The following is a 19,772-nucleotide window of genomic DNA, read 5'->3' as shown; positions in this document are numbered from 1 at the left end:
TGACTTTCTCTGGGTCAAATAAAAAGGAAAGAATAATGTGTCTACTGGTTTTAAATTGAATGTAAATGTGAAGGCATTTTAATACATTACAATGAGTCCTTCACACGATGGGATAATGTCTTCAACTGCTTAAACACTTTTGATTCACTTGCTGATCTACATTAAATATTTTCCAGAAAGAGCTTGTTTTTTTGTTGGTAACATTAAATTGTAGAAAAAATAAATTAATTTAATTAAAATAATATGACTGATATAAAATCGAAGTGTTCATGATGAAGAAATGTATTTTTGACCTCAATTTGCCAAAATAATTTAAAACAATATAAAATATTTCCTAATAACAAAGCCCAAAGATAGGAGTTAGGGTGACACATTTATCAATTATCTTCTCAGATGACAGGAATGAGAAAATATACATAACTCTTTGATAGCAATTAGAATAAGAATATGTACAATTTCTTACAAGGGTTAGAATTCTAAAAAGGGAGACCGGATCTTAGTATGACAATTGTTTAAATGAAGATTGCATTTGAAAAAAAAAGCTGGAAAAAGGATTTACCAAATCAAAAGACATATTACAGCACAACGGTAAACATAAGGACAAGTTCAGCTTCAGCAGAGGTTAGACTTCTGCTCAGGTCTCTACTTATGACAGTTAAAGCTGTGCTTAAGTGCTTCATTGCTTGTCGGTACATCATTTTCACCATGAAAAATGCTACTTTACACTTGTGTACAACCATTGAAAATCCTCCTCTGATGATCACAGCACAAAGAAAAGCATTGCAGTTCTCCATTTGTTTAACAAATACATTGCATCAAAGAAAAAAACGATCCCTATCGCATCAAATATTCTCACATTGCAAGACTATTATATAGAAAAGAAAAAAAGAAACGTTTTCAGTGGAACAGGGTGGCATCTTGGATGTCTATAGCTCATACTATTTTATGCACATTTTTTACATGTTTTTTTAGGTGGCCTGACTGTGTAAAGTTCTTGGCACAGTGTGGGCAGGAATGCGGTTTCTCCCCTGTGTGGATATACTTGTGTCTTTTCAGGTTATTGAAGTCTAAAAATCCTTTCCCACAATATGGACACCAGTGTCTCTTCTCCCCATTATGCCACCTTAAATGGACATTGAGTTCAACCCTCCTTGCAAATTTCTTTTCACAAAGGTTGCAATGGAATGGTTTCTCTCCAGTGTGAATGCGTATGTGGGCTTCCACGTCTCGTTTTGTGAAGAAGCCTTTGTTGCAGATCTGGCAGATGAAGGGTTTAATCTTCCTGTGAACCATCTGGAGGTGTTTAGTGAGGCCAAAACGATACACAAAGCCCTTCCCGCACTGCTGACAGATATGGATCCTACCATTGCGGTGCACCCGGCCATGCCGTTTAAGACCTTTTGAGTCTGGAAATCTCTTCCCACAGAGTGTGCATGAGAAAGGCCGCCGACCTGCATGGAGACTAACATGGCTTTCCAGTGCAGCAACGCTGCTGAGGACACGGCCACACTCCCCACACTGGTTCTTGAGCAGACGCCTACCGATGACTGATAAAGGCTGTAATGGTGAAACAACAGGTGGTGCTCTGACAGGTATGGGACGGAGAGAAACACTGGGGGGGAAAATGAATACAGAATCCTGGGATCTTGGTGGTGATGCCTCTTTCTTGCTCACTGCCGGAGGTGTTTTGCTGGCTGACAGTCGAGGAGGTGTCCACACAGCTTTAGCTGTAAATTTTCTCCCAGCTTCACAGCTAGTATGGTTCGCTGCTAACTGGCCCATTGCACCTTCATTCTGCAGTTTTGACCGACTAGAATTTTTCATTTTAGCAATCACATTTACTTTTGCTACTTTAGTTAACTTCTTAGCATCGATTATTGTTAATGTCTGTTTAGGACTGGCACTATCTTTAATTAATCTGGGTTTCTTAGCAGGGGTGGATTCCCTTGTCTTTCTACGACTGACACTTGGGGAAACAGTTTCACTCTTCGTGTTTTTAGCACTACTACCATGTGTAGTTGTGCTATACCTAGGACTGAAGGAATTAGAATCCTTCGTCTGTTTACTACTAGAACCATTTTTAGTTAAGGTACACCTCCTACGGCAAAAGGAAGTTGATTCAATGGTAGACACTTTAGGACTAGTACCATTTTTACTTAAACTAGATGTCCTAGGACTTACAGTAGATTTAGTCTTTTTAGGAATAGCACCTGAACTAGTCCTCTTAGGGCTGACAGGGGTGTTTTTTGTACTTTTAGAGCGAGCACCATTTTTTGGGCTAGCACCATCTCTAGTTGAACTAATCTTCCTAGTAGACACAGAAATGTTGTTAGTCTTTTTAGAGCTAGCACTTTGTGTCGTTGAGTTAGACCTCCGAGAACTCACAGAAGCAGAATTTTTCTTTTTAGGGCTAGCACTTTCTTTAACTGGAGTAGACCTACGAGGGCTTACAGAAGCAGACTTCTTTGTTTTGGAGCATACACCATCTGGACCAAAATTAGGACTCACAGGAGTGGATTTTCGTGTAGGCTTAAACCTCACATAACTGAGTTCACAAAAATTCTTATTGGGTTCTACACCAGACCTCCTAGGACTAATTGGAGCAGGGTCATTAGATGTCTTTTTTGGAGATGAAACAACTGCTTCTGGGTATTTTAAGCTGAGGGGACTTGGTCCCGTAGTTGAGTTGTTATTGTTTGGACTATCATTATCTAATCTTTGTTTTTTGGGGTTTACAGTGCTGGGCTCTGTTTCTGTGCATGGTTCTGGATTTATTTTGGTTCTTCTAGCTTGCAAGCGTGTTTTGAGATGACATCGGAGTTGGGCCACAAGGGATTTTTTCTGTAACCTTTTCTTTTCACTGGTGCTCATCTCTGCACAAGAAGCCAAGGCATCTACAGAGTCAATAGGGGAGGCCTATAACAAAATGGAAGAACAAAAATAAATTTAGTGAAATATACACACAAATATATATAAATAGACAAATAAATATAATATATAAACAAATATATATGTGCACATGATGGTCAATGCTATTTACAACGCATAATTTTACCTGTATAATATACAAAATGTTCACATTTCAGACTCTCAATCAGTTTCAATAAAACCTGCATTGATTGCAATTCAAATGTATAACAAATTAAATAATTCTATTTTCATTTAAATATTTACTTTGGTTCCAACAAATAAAAATATTGGCATAATTGGCTTTCATTTTGTGTATTCCTTTGCCCAATACTAAATACAGTATATTCCATGAATTCAAATTGAAAATCTTTACAGGTGTGTTTACTACTTAATTACCTCTTCTGGGTCTTGCGTAACAGGTGTCACAGCCAGCTGCGCCAGAAACTGGGCTTTGTTCATCTGTATATGAGGATCAGACTTGTCCTTGGTGGTGACAGTTGTTAGATGTAGGAGTGTAGCCGATTGTCCTTCTGTAGGTGGGTCATTCGGTGACGCACAATCAAAGCTGATTATTTCCCCAACAGAATTAGAAGAGGCTACAGAAGTTTCTTTTAAATTGGGAGAAAAATCAGAGGATAACATGAGTGCCTCCGATGACTCTTCCGTTTTGATCATAGATGATAGTTTCTCTTGTGTCACAATGGATTGACTTTGAGAAAAGCCATCCGGAGGCAGTTTTGAGATTAAGATCACTCCTTTGGCCGATACTGGAAATGGGAGCCTGGTTAATCTGACCACAGCAGAGAGTTTTTGTTCAACAATCAGTGGTTTCGCTGGTAACATGGAGGTCGGTACAGGCCCAACTGACATGTTCAAACTGGAACAGGTTTCTGTAGGTCCATTTATTGATTCCAAAGCAGCTGCTGTTTGCTTGGGGGATTCCATGTTGTTTGTTGTTTGGTCCTTCCTGGGAGAAGATAGTGAGGCCACTTCATCTAAAACCGTTTGTGTATAAATGCTTGTCTCCTGTGATGAAGAAATCAACTGCGGTGATGACACCGTAACAGGAGCAGCAGATTGGGTGGACACAGGCAAGGTTGTCCTAACAATGTTCTGTTTCCTTGAGGCTGGCATCTTTCTCGGAACTATAATTGTTATTTGTGGGCGTGGTGGAGGCCCTGAATGCAGGTTAGCTGAGGTGGCGCTCAATTGTGAATGGACAACAGGAAGCAATTTCCCAGACGCAACAAGTATTTCTTTCTGAGGAACAGAGGAAAGGGAAGGTGCTCCCAAAGGCATGCCTGCAGTTGCAGAGTCTGGAGGTATACTTTCTTTCTGTGCAGCAACTGTTGACACAACAGTAGGAAGCTGGGTTGGTGACAATGCTGCTATTTTATGGTGTATTAAAGAGGATGCTGATCTGGACATGTTATCAGATATTGCGTTATCTGGTGCTACCGATGTTATCAGAGGACCAGGAGAGCGCTGCTGAACTGACTGCAATTTTTTTTTTACCGCAGCAGTGGATGAGGGCATTGAAGGTGTTGTAGTACTGGACTGAGCTGCTGTATGCAGTTGTTTTACTATGACAACCTTGACCTGGGTCGGACGTTCATTGGTTGGAGGGGCATCTGCAGTCACAGGAGCGGCGCCAACTTTCTCTATATTCGATTGGCATGTTGCGGACAACTCTGTTATGGGCAGACTGCCTGCAGCTTCAACACTTTTAACAGAAATCGGTGGAGTCTGTGGCTCATGTGGGACCTCCTCCACAGTTTCTAATGTACCCACACAAGGGGCACACTGGATTTTAAGTTGTGCTGCCACTCTTTGTGGAGAGGAGAGTGTATTTTCTACTGTTGACTGATTCATGGCTTCAACTAATAGCATTGCATCCTGAAGAGTTACAGAGGTGCGGCGTTCTCTGGACTCAACTGTGCAAGTGTCTACTGCGACAGTTGCAGATGAACCTTCAGAAGATGCCTGAACTGCCCCTTTTTTTGTTTCCAAAGAAATTTGTTGAGATTCAGATAGTTTTTGCTTTTCAGAGGAACATCTTTTACTTAAAAACGCTACTGAAACTGCCGGAGAACCATTTTCTTTCCTTGATTGTTGCAGCTGTTTAGCTTTCTTTGGAGGCCGTCCTCTTCTGGGTTGTATAGTAATCTCAGGCTGGGGCTGAAATGAAGCTCCATCTTCTGCTACACCACTTTTTAAGCCTTCACATGCTTCTCCTTTGCCGAGTGGTGTAGGTTGTGCCAACTGTAGCTCGTTAGATTGTACATCTGTATATTTTTGCTGGGTAACATCAGCCTGATCATCTACTGATGTTACGCCCTCTATTTGACATTGTTGGTCTATCACTGACAGTTGCTCTTTTTCAAGGGATTCAAACTCTGGTTGATGCTGAGCAACCACCAATGGCTGTTTATCAGATGCAATGAGTTCTCCCTGCATTTCTGATATCTGACTGACTGCAGACTCTTCTTCCATGTTGTCTTTTACCACAGCAAGTGAGATGACTAGTGAATTCTCCAATTCAGATGATTGGTTCTGGACTCCTTGTAAACAGCTATCCATTCCCAAACAAGGTAGTTCCAGGGTCACATCGGCATCTTCATTTGTTTGAGGAAAGGGTAGTTCTTCAGTTGAATATTCCTGGTTAATGAGAGACCCTTTATTTTCAGTTCTACAAACGGAGGCCCGTGGTGAACCTAGGAACAGCAGTGATAGAGATGTGGGGAAGCATAAAAAGAAATCAAAACGTCAGAATGGTGAGTAGCAAACCTGAACACATCTTTGTAAATCTAAAAAAATGATCAAAGTTGAGTTAGGGAAATAAAAGCTCTTCTCACTCAAGACTAGCTCACAGACAACAGTGGGTTCAGCTTCCTCTTGCTTCAGGATGGGCTCTGGACAAGAATCATCATAAGACGCCTGCAGAGGGATGACAATTTTTATTTTTATTTTTTTTAGAAGACATGAATAGGAAAACAAGTTTTGTTCATTGCGAAGATACACACGCACCTCCTGTTTGACAAGTATGAATGCCATTTGGGTAGTTCCCTCTCCATAGGTGTGGTCCTGCAAACTGTACTCCATCTGCTCAGAACCCCAATGTTGGTTTTCATTTTGCAATGTGTGCCTCAATGGTTGACATTGCTCCACCAGCACCGTGCGGACAGGAACAAGGTCTGCAAACACACACACACAAACACACTTTTAGAATTAGAACTACTAGAATGTTTCTTCAGTAAATTTCTTAATTTTGATTCATCAACCACATGATTAGACACCATTTGAAAAAATGCTCTAAATTTCTTAAACACAGAATTTAGAAAAATTAAAACAGAAAACAGTATTAAAACATAAAAAAATTAAAACAGATTCCATAGGGCCTTATTCTGGTAATAACGATGTTTGGTCTGACCCTGGATATTTTGGTATGCAGTCTGTCACAGCGAATATATTCACATTTAAGAAGCAAGGATCATATCCTTTTTTTTAACAATGTATTTTAGTTAAAAAATGACTTTGCTGGACACAAATGCATTACTTAAAGCCTGTTAATTATCTGAGCATGGTGTGATGCTTTGATTGGCCAGCCTGTGTTCGAGGGGCGATACTTAACGAAGCAACTGCAGCTTGCCTTACAGGCTTGGCTGGCGCTTGGCTGTTTGTTTGCTTGCATTTCACTTATGTCTTCTTGTGTTCACATCTAAAGGATTAACATATACGTCATGGCTTTATTTGGTTCCAGCTTCTCAGTTGTACTTTAGTTTTCTGCCACAGTAGGACAGCACATCAAAAGAACCACTTCAGTATATGCATTCCTTGGGACTACTACAATTAGTCGCTGTAACAAGTGGCATTGGCGCCAAAAATGCTTTAAAAATATTTTAAATTGACGCATGTTTTAAGGGGTTCAAGGGGTTTTCCCAAAATAAAATGTTCTGTTTGATTGTTTTGCAGAACAGTTAATTGTTTAGATTAATTAAACTAATCTGTAAAATATTAGAGAATTAGTGGTTAGTGGAAGCATTAGCATTCCCACCTCAGTTTATGGCACTATTGCAATTCAAGGTGGCTAGTGGACAGTGGCTTTCACGTGAAAGATACACATCAGTCAGTCAATACACCTGGGCCCGGTTTCCCGAAGCCTTCTTAATGCTACGTCATTCATAACCCCTACTTTTCGCGTGTTTCCCGAAACGTTCTTTGCTCCGAATCTCTTTCGTAAGTCATACGTTGGTAAGGGTGGTCTGGAGCACTCTTAAGGGCTGATTATGCTTCCGCGTAGTGATAACGCAACGGCCACGCAGTTGCTTGGAGACCGTGATGGTTCTGCGTTGGGTTTACGTGTCGAAATGCAATTCAATGCCACACCGGGAAATGGCGCTATGTTTTTTGTAAAGACTGACCGACCGACCGAGACTCTTGACGTATATCGTTGTAGCCTCGTTATAGCGTATTTGTTTACTTTCCGGCTTTAAACGTCCACATTTTTTCAGAACTTGGTGATTTATTTCTTTGTGCAAAAGCGAGAAGGTGCAAACAATAAAACAAGGTGCAAACAATAAAAGTAGCCTTTTAAAAGTTTAAATGGCGGTGTTTATGAGTGGAAACCGGATAGCGGTCTCCAGCGGATGTAGTTAGCGGACCAATCACAGCCAAAGCCGCTGCGTTGGTGTTGCGTCGCCTCGACGCGCGTCTAGGATTTTTGGGAGGTACACGTCAGGCCCTTGCGTTGGACGTAAGGGGGTCCGCAAGGACGTAAGGGGGTCCGCAAGGACGTAAGGGGTCCGCAAGCCCCCTTGCGTTGTGTCGACGCAGAAGCATAACTCTACAGCCTTCTTAGCTCTACCGTAGTGATGTTTCTGCTCCTGACGCTAGTCGCCGCCACTGTACGGTAATCCAGAAATCCCCGTTGCGCATGGAACTGCACATTGCCAGTGTTGTGTTTCACCAATGGTTTTAAGTCATTCATGAAGAAAATAAAAATAAAATGCGCATGCATTTTATCACAAGGCTGCTTGTGAACGGTGGCAAAACTATGGCAGCGATACAACGCATCCTCGTGCTGAACCAAAGACATCGCCGTCCTCGGAGCTGTTTAGTTGGAATACATAATTTCATAAGGATCAACTTCAATTCCATGGATATATTGACCGACGCGGCTATATTGCATACGTTTTGACTACAACGGCAACAAATACGCATGTAATTAAGGATGTAATTGGCTCAATCTCCTCCGCTGTTTCTATATGTTTTATATCTTTTTTTAAATCAGTATAGGCTATGGTAGTATGTTCGTACAACTTTGGTAAGTCATAACGTAGGAGTCTTCGTGGCGCGCTAAGAGAGGACGTTATCGGGAAACCGGGCCCTGGGCTGTAATTCATTGAAAATAATCCCAATTAAAAATGCAATGGTTATACTGGAAAAACAAAATCTGCAAGCACTGCAGATGATTTATCTAGATTACTTTGCCCAAGTCAACACAGTTTTAACACTTGTGGTGCGCAACACCCGTCACCTTTATGACACACGCTTTAAATTGTTCTGTTATGAAATGATAGAGGTCAAACTGCCTCACAAAAATTGGTCTGTTGGTGTGAATGTGTAGATCTCAAATTTGTCCCCACACATTAATTTGCTCCTTTAGAAAGAATGGAAGTCAATGGAAATCTCATTATTTAAAGGAAACATACCTATGTCAACTCTATGTGACTTCACACCTTGTTCACACATACAAAAAATATGTAAAACTACATCAGTGAATGTAAGGCATGCAAATATAAAGTCACAATGGTAACGAATGTACAATACAAAGTAAATACTATTAATCAAGGGTTACGTACTGCATGCAATCATTACGTCCCGACCTGGAATACGCTGGACGAAGCAGTTAGCCAAGATAGCATCGTATGGTTTCCCTCCCTTTCGGGATCGCACGAGTTAGATAGGACGAGGCGAAACCAAGCTACTGACTGCCTATAAGTGCTATATGTATCCCGTAAGACAGGAATACCGTCAGAATTTGGACACAAAATAATATTATCAGACAGATACGTTTGTTATGATTAGCAAAGCTGTTCGTGGGTAGCGGCCACAACTCACCACATTGAATGGCTCGGTCACGTTTCTGAGAGCCGTCGCTAGGCCCTGGAAGAGGTCCCGTTTCTCCGGTGTAAACAGCCGGCTGTCTCCTCTCATTCTCAAATTGGCTACATCTCGTTTTAAGGTCCTCGTTCTCCTTTTTCATTCGACATATTTCTGCCTTCAGCTCGTCGACCATAGTTTCGAAAAGTTTCGTCGTCTCCGCGACTGCGCTCTTGAGCATACTCTCCATGACGGAGGAGTACTTCGTCTGGAAATCGTTCGAAGACATTTTGGTGTGGTTTGTCGTCCGTCCGAGTATCAATACGAGTCCACTTTTGCCAGTACATTTACTGAAACGTTATTAAAACATGGCATCGAGAGCTGGCTCAACATGGCTCCTTTCTATCGTGGCCAGGCAGCGCTCTTGCTGCTTTGTGTGACGCATTTGAACGGAAGGAGGAAGGTGAGCAAATATCCGGTGATCCACTTAATGCCAAACTGTGTGTTTTGTATATTTCTTAGTCAGTTCGTAATAAAACATTAGACTGGTACACGTATGTGTGTGTAAATACATACTATTAAAGCCATATGTAGAATTATTGACCAGGAAATGTATTCTTTAACAGACACCCATACCGCCGAAACGATTAAGTTTGTCCCAACGCACGAGCCGTATTTTAAATCTCGGAAGTGCGGTTGTTTACCGAATTTACAGGAAGTGAAAACTCAACGGTATTTGTAACCCTAGATTGCGGCTAAGAAATGTGTTGTTTTTGCGACCAAACCCACCTTTTGCTTAACAAACGATATGCATGCTAAATATGATTGCTTTATGTATCCGATGATTGCTTATAGTAGGAATAGTAGTAGTAGGAATCTGTAACATTAACTCTGAATCACAACAAGTGCAGCAAGCTAGTTAGCTAACGTTGCCATTCCAATCGACTATACCGTTTGTTTAATTTTGGGTTTGGTGTAAATGGATGTAACGAAACGGTGAATGTGGAACCGACCAACATACACCTACGATCCGTGTAACGTTGAAGACATTGGCTCATCCGGTTTAAAGAGACCGACGTTTTTGCTCTTCAGTTTATGACAATAGAGGACCGTTATCACACATCATTGGCATAATGGCCGAAAGTATAGTAACGTTTCAGTCCCAACTTTCGGGTGTCATGGAAACGGTGTTCAAAGCTGCCATGTATGAGATCACCCGGCTGGTGGAGGACAGTTTTTTGGAAGAGGTAACACGTTGCAGGGAGCAGGTCGAGACTCTGAAGAGGCGACTGAAGTGGTCGGAGGGTCGACGCAAAGACAGAGAGGGGGACAGGAAGGGGAGATGTCTTGACTGCGGAAGACTCGGGGTGTCCGGTGAGGAAAATCCCAGAGCGACTGGTGAGTCTGTCTTACTCATCTATAATCAGACACAATTAATTCCTAGCATTGATTATGTTGCATGGGTGAGTAAACTTGATGACCTAACCTGGCTGAGCTCTTTTGAAAAAAAAAAACATAGCTCAGAGGTTTTTAAAAAAGTAATCATGTGAAGAAAATATTTTTTTAGTAAATTCATTGATATGGTATTAAGTCAACAAAGGGTTCTCTGCAACAGCTTAATATAATATAATATTATATATGTTTATACCCATCTGAGCATTCCTAAATTCTCCCAACAATTATTGGTAATAATTATGCTCTAAATCCATATTGTCTGCTACAGAGAAAAGTCTTAAACAGGAGAATGTGTTGCAAGAAGAGATACATGGCTCCCAAGACGCTGAAGGAGAGACTCAGGATCATGAAGCAGAAGAGGGAAGACCAGAGGCCCAGATGGCCATGAAGGTACCACAGGTAGAAGGCAATTTGTTACACTACTCTCACATCTCTAATAGTTCCAGTATTATTATTATTTTTTTTTTGTGTGTGTAACATTTAAATGCTAGAGCATTACATGAGGCGTGCCTGCAGATCTAATGCCAAGCTTAGGGTTTATCTTGAGGTGAGTAGAGTTATACCTCCTGTATTAATGTTTTCTGGTTTGGTTTGTCTGCTAGTCTCCAGGTGTACAGGGTGACAAGCTGGATAGGCTGCTCAAGGAAGAGGCCCTTGGGATCACGCCAGAAACGAATGAGTCCCAAGAAAGATGGGGAGTCAATGTGGATGGTCAGTCTAATTTTTTTTCAAGTATATAGTAATTTATACACTACTAGTTTATAGGGAAATTATACACCAGATGATGCACTGCCTCATCACATGATTTAAAGTAATTATTTTCAGTGTTTATATGGCAATTGGGTCATTGTAGTTTACACATAACCCATAACTGTTTAAATGTTACATCAGGTCTGCCAGGGCCCAGTAAACCTTTCAGTGACCAGAAGACCCCAAAGTGCCATGTGGACTGGGAAGCTGGCTATGAACAGAGGCCAGAATCAGGCCAAGGTGGACACACAGGTGACCCATCTGAGCCACTTTTCCAGAGCAGGTATGGTATGGAAGATTTGGGTGGCTTTGACAAGACTGGCTATGGAGACTCCAATATGATGGACATGGGTAATTTGGATGGGTTACAAGGATCACCATCCCAACTGGGGGAGGATCTAAATTACATGGGGCACTATGAGGGGGATGTGGAAGCACCAGGAGGAACTGAGCATCAAGTTTATCAAGCAGGTGCTGCACGGAATAGAAGGGCCATGGTTGGTTCAGGTGCAGGCTCTCCCACAAGGACAAACATTGATGTAAGTGGAGAGCTCAGCTGTTTACTCATCAATGAAGAAGGTTATCTACAGGACCCGAGTATCCTGTACCCTGATCATGTGCCTGGTGATTCAGGTGGCAGGTTGAACTTTAGGGGCCAGGGTGTACAAATTGACCCCTCCTTAGACAGAACAGAGGATATGTATGGGCCGTCAGATGCGTACAGTGATACCTCAAACCTGGGAGAGAGGCTGCAGCATCAGGCAGGAGGGAGAGGAGGGAGGAGACATACTTGTAACCAGTGCTCCATGTCCTTCCCTGATTCAGCTTCCCTAAAGTCCCACAAGCAGACTCACAAAGGCACAGGACAAGTGCCGCAATACTCCTGTACCCAGTGCGGAAAGACTTTCACTCAAGCCTGTAACCTCAAAGTCCACCAGAGAATTCACATGGGGCAGGGGCTTCACCTCTGCAGCCACTGTGGTAAGGGGTTCCCTTCTTTCTCTGACCTAAAGACACACAAGTGTGGCCAAACAGGGGACAAACCTTACTGCTGCACTATATGCGGGAACAAGTTCAGTCGCCTCTGGAATCTGAAGTTACACCGGAGAATTCACACACAGGAAAAACCTCATCGGTGCACCATGTGTGATAAGAGCTTCACACGGGCGGACATATTAAAGGTTCACCAGCGTACCCACACGGGAGAAAGACCATACTGCTGCACTGTCTGTGGCCTCAGCTTCAAACGCCTGGATCATCTGAAATCACATCAACGCAAACACATTACAGATCTATAAAACTTTGGAAGTTTGGGGAGAGAACATCGGAAAATGTATGTGTTGATTTAAAGATGAACATTTTTATACATGAGCCATGAATTGTAGTTTATTGTTTGTTTGTTTTTTTACTTCTATTCAGTTCCAAGTCTTTGGGTTTTTATAAAAAAAAAAATGTTGCTATGAAAAATAGAGGACAGAGACATACAACATAAGTTTGTTATGTTTGATGAAATACATCTTATTTGTACCCATTTATTGCTGCATATTTTGTTATTGTTAAAAGATGACTGACTGTAAAATTTGAAAAAAAAGCTGCGTAAAATCATTGTGATTACATTAAATATCCAAAATAAAAAATAAAATAAAAAAATGTCTATTAATGCTTTCTTTAAGATTTTGATGCCTTTTATCCACTGTTATAACTGTTTATAACTTTTTTCTTGGAACAAACTTGATCAGTAATTTACATTGAAGTCATTAGACCTGCTGCTTATACTTTTGTGGTGATGTTCCTCTTCCATTTAACGTATAAAAGCAGATAGGAGAGTAGGTTTGAGGTGAGATAAAAAGATGTATTGTGAGAAGAGAGGCCAGCCCAGAGCTGAACCCCGTTGTTGAAGATTAGGAGAGTCTGACAGTAAAGATATGTCAGTGTAGCATGACCCCCCCCCCCCCCAAAAAAAAATAAAATAAATAAATAAAATAATATAATAAATAAATAAAAATAAAGGGAAAAAAGTGATTTTTTTTTTCAATATGTAATATCAACATGCAGGTGCCCAGTTTTATTGTGAACCATCAAATGCATTTAGTATCAAACACCTTTATAGAAATGCAGGGGAATAGTATTTGATATAGTAATCAGGCATTTATCTTGTATTACTAATATCCTATGCATCTTTGTTTGTCTCCTTTTGATAAAGCATTATAAGAGAGCATGGAAGGATAAAAAGGCGTTTTCCAATTTTAAACAATTAACTTCATCAAAATTGACAGCTTGGCGCATCCTATGGGTTTCACTTTATTAAAACGCGTTCTGTTATACACGGGCTTCAGGTAAGGCCACCGTATCGCGTTGTTTATGACGTCATGAGCAAAAACAAGGAGGACCACAAGCGATTGTTGGAAAGCTAGCTCGGTTGAGTGCGTAGTGTACATGAATTTGCTGAGCTACACAACCGCTAGCCGTGGTATCCATGAACACAAGTGTAAATAGAGCAATACGTTAGGCTCGACTATGGTTTATTTTGTTCGTAGTTGTGTAACGTTGCTGTTTGTTGACGTTTTGACGCCGTTAAGATTGGTTAGCATACGAATGCTAGCGTTTAGCTAAGGAGCAACATTAGCTGCCTACTTGACTATTTGATCGACGTGAAGGCAATTCGTGCCAGTAAACAATTCGTTGGGCATCGTTAGCCCAGTCTTTTAACATTTATACTTGAATGTAAAATATGTTTGTTGCTCATTACCTGAAATACCCACAGCAAGAGGTCTGTGTGTAGTAATGACGTAGAGCGTAAACAACCTGTTGTAACGTTTCTGTTTTTTCCACAAACGCACGGAATTCCGTTATAAGGCACACGACCCCGACTGCCTTATCATGACGGACTTGGACAGCCTCATTGTAACTTTCCAGACCCAGCTGTCTGATGTAATGGAGACCGTGGTCAAGACAGCCATGTATGAGGTTACAAGGTTGGTCGAGGACGGCTTCTTGGAGGAGATTCAGCGCAGGAACCAGGAGGTCGAGTCCCTGAGGCTGCAGCTGCAATGGACAGAGGGGAAATTAAATGACCAGGGGGGGAGAGAAGGAAAGAAAACTGGAAGGTGTGTCGACTGTGTCAAGGAGGATGTGGAACTGTCCATCGACACTGCAGAAGAAAGGCATCAGGATGGTAAGAACAAAATATATTGATATAGGCATACAGCACACTTTGCATTATGTTATACTTTTTTCAGATATTATGGGGGGCTTTGGTATGAAAGAAGAGGGTGACTTTGTGGAAAGGTGGACGATAAGCTGCACACAGGAAGTCATTCCGGAGTCAACGCAGGCAGCAGACAATCCTACATCCATTCTCAGCCCCGAGAGGAAGTCAGAGGTGGGTCATGGGACTATGAGAGCAGAATTACTCTTTGATCATTGTTGTCTTGGAGGCTTTGTGGATATCTCTTTTCTGACAGTAAAAGTATGCACAGAGCATACAACTAACAAATGAAACCATATTCTCTGTTGTGTTCTCTGTGCTGTATAGACAACAGAAGAAAATGTGTTGCCAGTAGTGGATGTGAAAGAAGAACAAGCGCATAAGCCTTCTTGTTCTTCCTTGATTTGGAGTGGTCCCCTGGATGGTGAGTATTATGCTGTGTCACCTAGGTCCATTTTGTTTTATTTGCATATTAAGTTTGAACATTATATTGCAAATCTTTGCAAATGAGCAATACGCAGACAAGTTTAAAAGGCATCTGCTGTAGTGTGAATAACAGCAGGGACAAATGAAACATAACTGCTTACTACTACTACCAAATAAGTAAATAATGGGACTGTATGCCTTTGATATTAGTAATGGATACATGAAAAAAGATGAATGAGCCTTAATTAACTTCCTGTTGAAAATAGGAGTTTATTTTGCCTCAAGGTGTCATTACAAATAATATAAGAACAATCAGCTTCCCATCACTTATTATTTTGTTAATACAGTGGAGTGCCATGACCAGCACACCAAACACACAACATAACTACTGTATCACACTTAACATAAAATAATTCGATTTAAAAAAGATCTAATTGACCAACATTTGTCTTTTTTCTCAATAACAGAATATGTACATTAAACTTCCATTGTGCCATTTTCACCTGTAGTTCGTAGACCTTCATTTGCAATTGTTGCTTGTAAATGGGTTAATCTTCTCATATAGGCTGTTTCTCAAATATCATCCATCCATCGTCTACCGCTTATCCTGTATTCAGGGTCGCGGGGGGGCTGGACCTGATCCCAGCTGTCATTGGGCGAAGGCAGGGTACACCCTGGACAGGTCGCCAGTCTATCATAGGGTCGACATGTAGAGACAGACAACCATTCACGCTCACATTCACACCTACAGGCAATTTAGAGTTGTTTCTCAAATTATGTTAAACCATTAAAATTGTAATCTTTGTTGATACGTTTTTTTGTAAATATATGACTTTTATTTACTTCTGTAGTAAATATAATGATTTGATCAATCCTCTTACATGGAATGAGTTAGGAAAAATACTTTATTGGATTGAATATTATTTTAACAGGCTCTGGGCCAAAATACTGGGCGTAGCCTAACTTGCTTTTTTTGTAACCGTCTACCAACTGCTGCCTTTCTAGAAAAGGTATTTGAAATCATTAATACAACCCCTGTTTTTAATCATTTCTATAGGTGATGTGAGACCCGAATCCGACGGCCCTACTGAGAAGACAGACGCACAGCCGAAACAGACTCAAGAGGACAGTGAGGAATTATTGAGAGATGTTATTAAGCAAGACCCACAGATGTCTCCTTCATATGACTTTCCAAAGGACCAGGAGGAAACGCACATGGCCACAGATCCATCTTTAGATGTGGACAGTGGTTGGGCTAGCTTGCCTGTCAACACAGCTGGATTGCTGCAGAGTCACAGGCTTGTAACGGAACAGGACTGTGATCCAGCCAAAACTAGAGGTCCTCTAAAGCAAGCAGAACACGAGCTTACCAACTGTGTCACAGCAGATGTTGATGTTCTGGTTACCTCAGGGAGAGACCAGATTTCATCCTCAGCATCCCCTGAGGCAACTGTGCAATATAGTGATGCGTTGGGTGTGACTATCAAACAGGAGGTTATTGATGAATCTGAGGGGTGTGTTGAAAACGAGCCTAAAGAAAAGAAAATGACAAAGTCTGGGGTGGCATTTTTCTCATGTTCAGTTAAACAGCACAAAGTGGGTTCAGAAGCACTCAAGCAGAACCACATTTCCCATAAAGCCACTGCGCAGGAGGTTGTGAAGGTGCATTCCAAAGCGAGCACAGGTCTCAGATTGCAAGCTGCTATACAGCACCTCCACAGACCAATTAAAAAGCCCCCCCACACACACTTGAACAGTGCCTCCGCAGCACTTTCTATAGCTCACTCTCATGTTGGAAATGCAAATCTCCTCAATAGAACTGCCTCCACATCTAAAGTCACTCCTCTTCCTCCACTCTCAGTCCAGCGAGTTCACCTGGGCGACAAACAAGCCACAGCACATAACCGAAATGGAGGCCCGTGGGTCAGCATCAAAACGCACCAGTCTGTAAACTCCCATCACAGCAACACTTCATCCCATCCAGACTCTCATCCTCACACTGGCCCCAGGCACCTCCTCCGCTGCTTCCAGTGTGGGAAGTGCTTTCCCCATCCCAGCAACCTGAAGGCCCACCTGCAGACTCACACTGGCGAGCGGCCTTTCTGCTGCTCCCTCTGCGGTCGCAGCTTCACCAAGCTGAGCAACCTCAAGGCCCACCGACGGGTCCACACCGGAGAGAGACCATACTGCTGCCTGGCTTGTGGGAAACGTTTCACCCAGAAATGTAACCTGAAGCGCCACCAGAGGATCCATCTGGATATATGATGACGGACAGCCAGTGTTTGGAAGGACAAGTTTGGTGTGCGTGCTTCTTTTAGATGCTATAGCAATGTTTGAGGTTCGCGAAAATGCTTCTTGTATTGCTTGTTGAAGTGATTGTCCCACGGTCTCCTGTGCATTCCAGAAAGTTTATCTTGTAATTTGTGGTGTTATTTAGGATTAAAAGCAGTGTGTTTTGAATCATGCACAGAAATAGGCCAGTTGTCACTTGGCTAATAAATATTTATTCTGTGAATACAAGGCAAAGAAATTCTTCCATTCAATTGCACCATACCTGTGAGCACAAGCGTACTTACTGTATATCTAACCATAGATCAGGGGCTCACAAATGTATTAACAAAGTACCGGTACTTCCATTGTGAAAATACGTTTGTGAAGTTTAATAGAGCTCCAGAGGAGATCCGAGCTGGCTACAGTACAAAAACAGGTGAGCACATGGCTTCGAAGACTTGTTTAACATTGGCCATGACCTTCATGAGTTCAGAAAAAGTGTTAATTTAAACATTTCATTTGACACTACTTTTCAGTTTATTTCTTTGGGTTGTTTTTTTTCACACACATTTTCCAGCCAAGCATAGGATTTTTGTTTTTTGTGTGAAATGTATTATTTATTCCAAGCTATGTATTTCTGTGCAAATAAATTATTTTTTATTTATGTCACATGTTAAGTGCTACTGTAGTTATTAAGGGTTTTAAGTAGATTTAGACAGGTTTTAATTTAGGAATGCAAATCCAGGTCACTGAATGTTGATTAATGTTTATTGATTTTACAATCTAAACCAATATGGTGATTATTTAATGGGCAAATCACATACCCATGACTGCCACTGATTGCCTTCTTCTACTTAGAACATACATTTTTAACCCCTCCAATTGAAGTTTTCTTACAACTTGAGTATGATTTATTTCTGATAACACTGGTATGACTAAGCAATGCTTTAAAAAATACCTCTCAAAACTGTATTGTAGTACCTTAATTGACCAATTGGTGTCAGCATTTGACCGGCCTTTTGCAAATATCGGTAGCAGAGACAGATTGTCAGATGATTTTCAGTCTCTTGTCTGGCTGATAATGTACGGTTTGGAAAAGGAAACCATTAGGAGTAATAATTCATGGATATAAGTGTCGTTTGACACTGTTTTAGTCTATCTGTGCTCAAGCCCGTGTATGTGTGTGTGTACTCACATTACATATCTCATGTTCAGGATTAAGCTTGATGTGTTGAATCTGTAGTCGGAGTCAGAGCAGCACGTTGCAGGTGGTACAACCGATAACATTTTAATCTTATTTTCAAGGTGAGGAAAAAGCTAGCTGGAGCTAAACTCAGAGAGAGAGAGAGAGAGGAAATGTGGATTAAAGCAGCACTTCTGTTCTAGATGATATCTTTTCTTTTTTATGTTGGAACCCTATAACCAGTTATATGAAAAGCAATTCAAAAATACTTACTTAGCTGAATCTGCAGTAAGCTTTATAGGCTATAGGGGGGTTGTGTTGTGAAAGCATCTTGTTATATACAGTATATATATATACCTTCCTGTACATAAGCCACCATGCAACTTGTGTTTTTCAAAACTTTGAGCTCAAACATGAGCAGCAACATGTGTTCAGCTCATGTGAATCCTTAGTTTTTCTTTTAATTGGACCACTGTGAAGATGTTTCTTCTGGAGATGTTTGATTTCTAAAAAGACATTTAAAAAAAGACACCCCCTCAATGTGCTATCATTTCCCAGCCTCCCTCTTCTCCTCAGTCCCCTTATTCAGTCCAATTTCCTGTTCTTTGTACAGACACTCTCTTTCTGGCCCTTCAGTAAAGCCACACTATGGCCACTGTATTACGCGGAATAAGATGCTGTGTTTCTGTGTACAAGGTGAACAGTTTCAACAACATATTTTCATATTAAAGTGACAAAGCCCTACAGCAGCTGACGTAATTCTGACTGAAGTATGTACACTGAAAAAAAGCATGATCACATTGTTCAATTAGTTATTATTGGAACCATGATGACCATGGTCCCCCACCGGGAACAAAGCCATTGCATGACTGAACCGGGAACAGACGAGCAGCTCTGTGCTGAAGGGCACTGCAATATTTTCACCCCAACCCAAATCCAGTCTGCATATCATGCACATAAAACACATCTAATTGATGCGACGACATGATCACTTTAAAAACATGTAATAACACTTACAAATATAACATGAAATGGACAATAAAATGAAATAAATAGTATTGGTTCAAAAACCCCTCCCCTGCTCTCCCCGAAGAGTAAGACTTCTCTCCCTTCAGCAAAAAATATGAATGACAATACCCTTATCATTTTGTACAGTTCCTAAATGACCTAAATGTAGTACTTGCTAAGTTCTCCACAAGAACCTCCAGTGTATTCCTTCACAATGAAGCCTTGTTTTGGCTTTGCCCTCAAACTCTGAGCCCTCCCACTGTTTTTAATATGTTTAAAATTGTAACGTCTGCAACTCAGCACCGTCTAGTGGTTTTTATCCACTGTCTATTATTGCAGAGGCTGTTAACGTCCCCCTGAGCCGGGAGAGACAGAGGAAAATGAGAAAAAGGGGCAGACAAGAAAGGAAGCAGACACACGTTGTCAAAAGATAATCACACTTTATGTTAGACGACAAGA

General features: G+C 41.3%; 1 protein-coding gene and 1 long non-coding RNA gene across 2 annotated transcripts; one reads left to right on the top strand and one right to left on the bottom strand.

Moving 5' to 3' along the window:
* Positions 1-894: 894 nt before the first annotated feature.
* On the bottom strand, positions 895-9,429 carry LOC311011183. The gene is made up of 5 exons (XR_014596870.1): positions 9,031-9,429; positions 5,938-6,104; positions 5,766-5,847; positions 3,307-5,624; positions 895-2,916 (listed from the first exon to the last, which is right to left on the bottom strand). It is a non-coding gene; the product is annotated as an uncharacterized lncRNA (long non-coding RNA).
* Positions 9,430-9,722: 293 nt separating this feature from the next.
* LOC311011547 (uncharacterized protein) lies at positions 9,723-17,698 on the top strand. Its single transcript, XM_084006581.1, has 8 exons — positions 9,723-10,410; positions 10,736-10,866; positions 11,070-11,178; positions 11,359-12,514; positions 14,043-14,392; positions 14,457-14,599; positions 14,753-14,849; positions 15,909-17,698. The coding sequence occupies exons 1-8, from the start codon at positions 10,146-10,148 to the stop codon at positions 17,114-17,116; spliced, it is 3,459 nt and encodes a 1,152-aa protein (XP_083862707.1). The 5' UTR covers positions 9,723-10,145; the 3' UTR covers positions 17,117-17,698.
* The last annotated feature ends 2,074 nt before the right edge of the window (positions 17,699-19,772 follow it).

This window comes from Eutrigla gurnardus, assembly GCF_963514095.1.
Source record: "Eutrigla gurnardus genome assembly, chromosome: 3".
Lineage (NCBI taxonomy): Eukaryota > Metazoa > Chordata > Actinopteri > Perciformes > Triglidae > Eutrigla > Eutrigla gurnardus.
Note: the sequence above shows the minus strand (reverse complement) of the source record. Positions and strands in the feature narration are given on the sequence as shown.

Bases quoted from the DNA above. Each gene is read 5' to 3' on its own strand.
- LOC311011547 (XM_084006581.1), top strand. From the start codon at position 10,146: ATGGCCGAAAGTATAGTAACGTTTCAGTCCCAACTTTCGGGTGTCATG. The intron at 14,393-14,456 runs GTAAGAACAAAA...TACTTTTTTCAG, and splicing joins AGAAGAAAGGCATCAGGATG to ATATTATGGGGGGCTTTGGT. The intron at 14,600-14,752 runs GTGGGTCATGGG...TGTGCTGTATAG, and splicing joins GCCCCGAGAGGAAGTCAGAG to ACAACAGAAGAAAATGTGTT.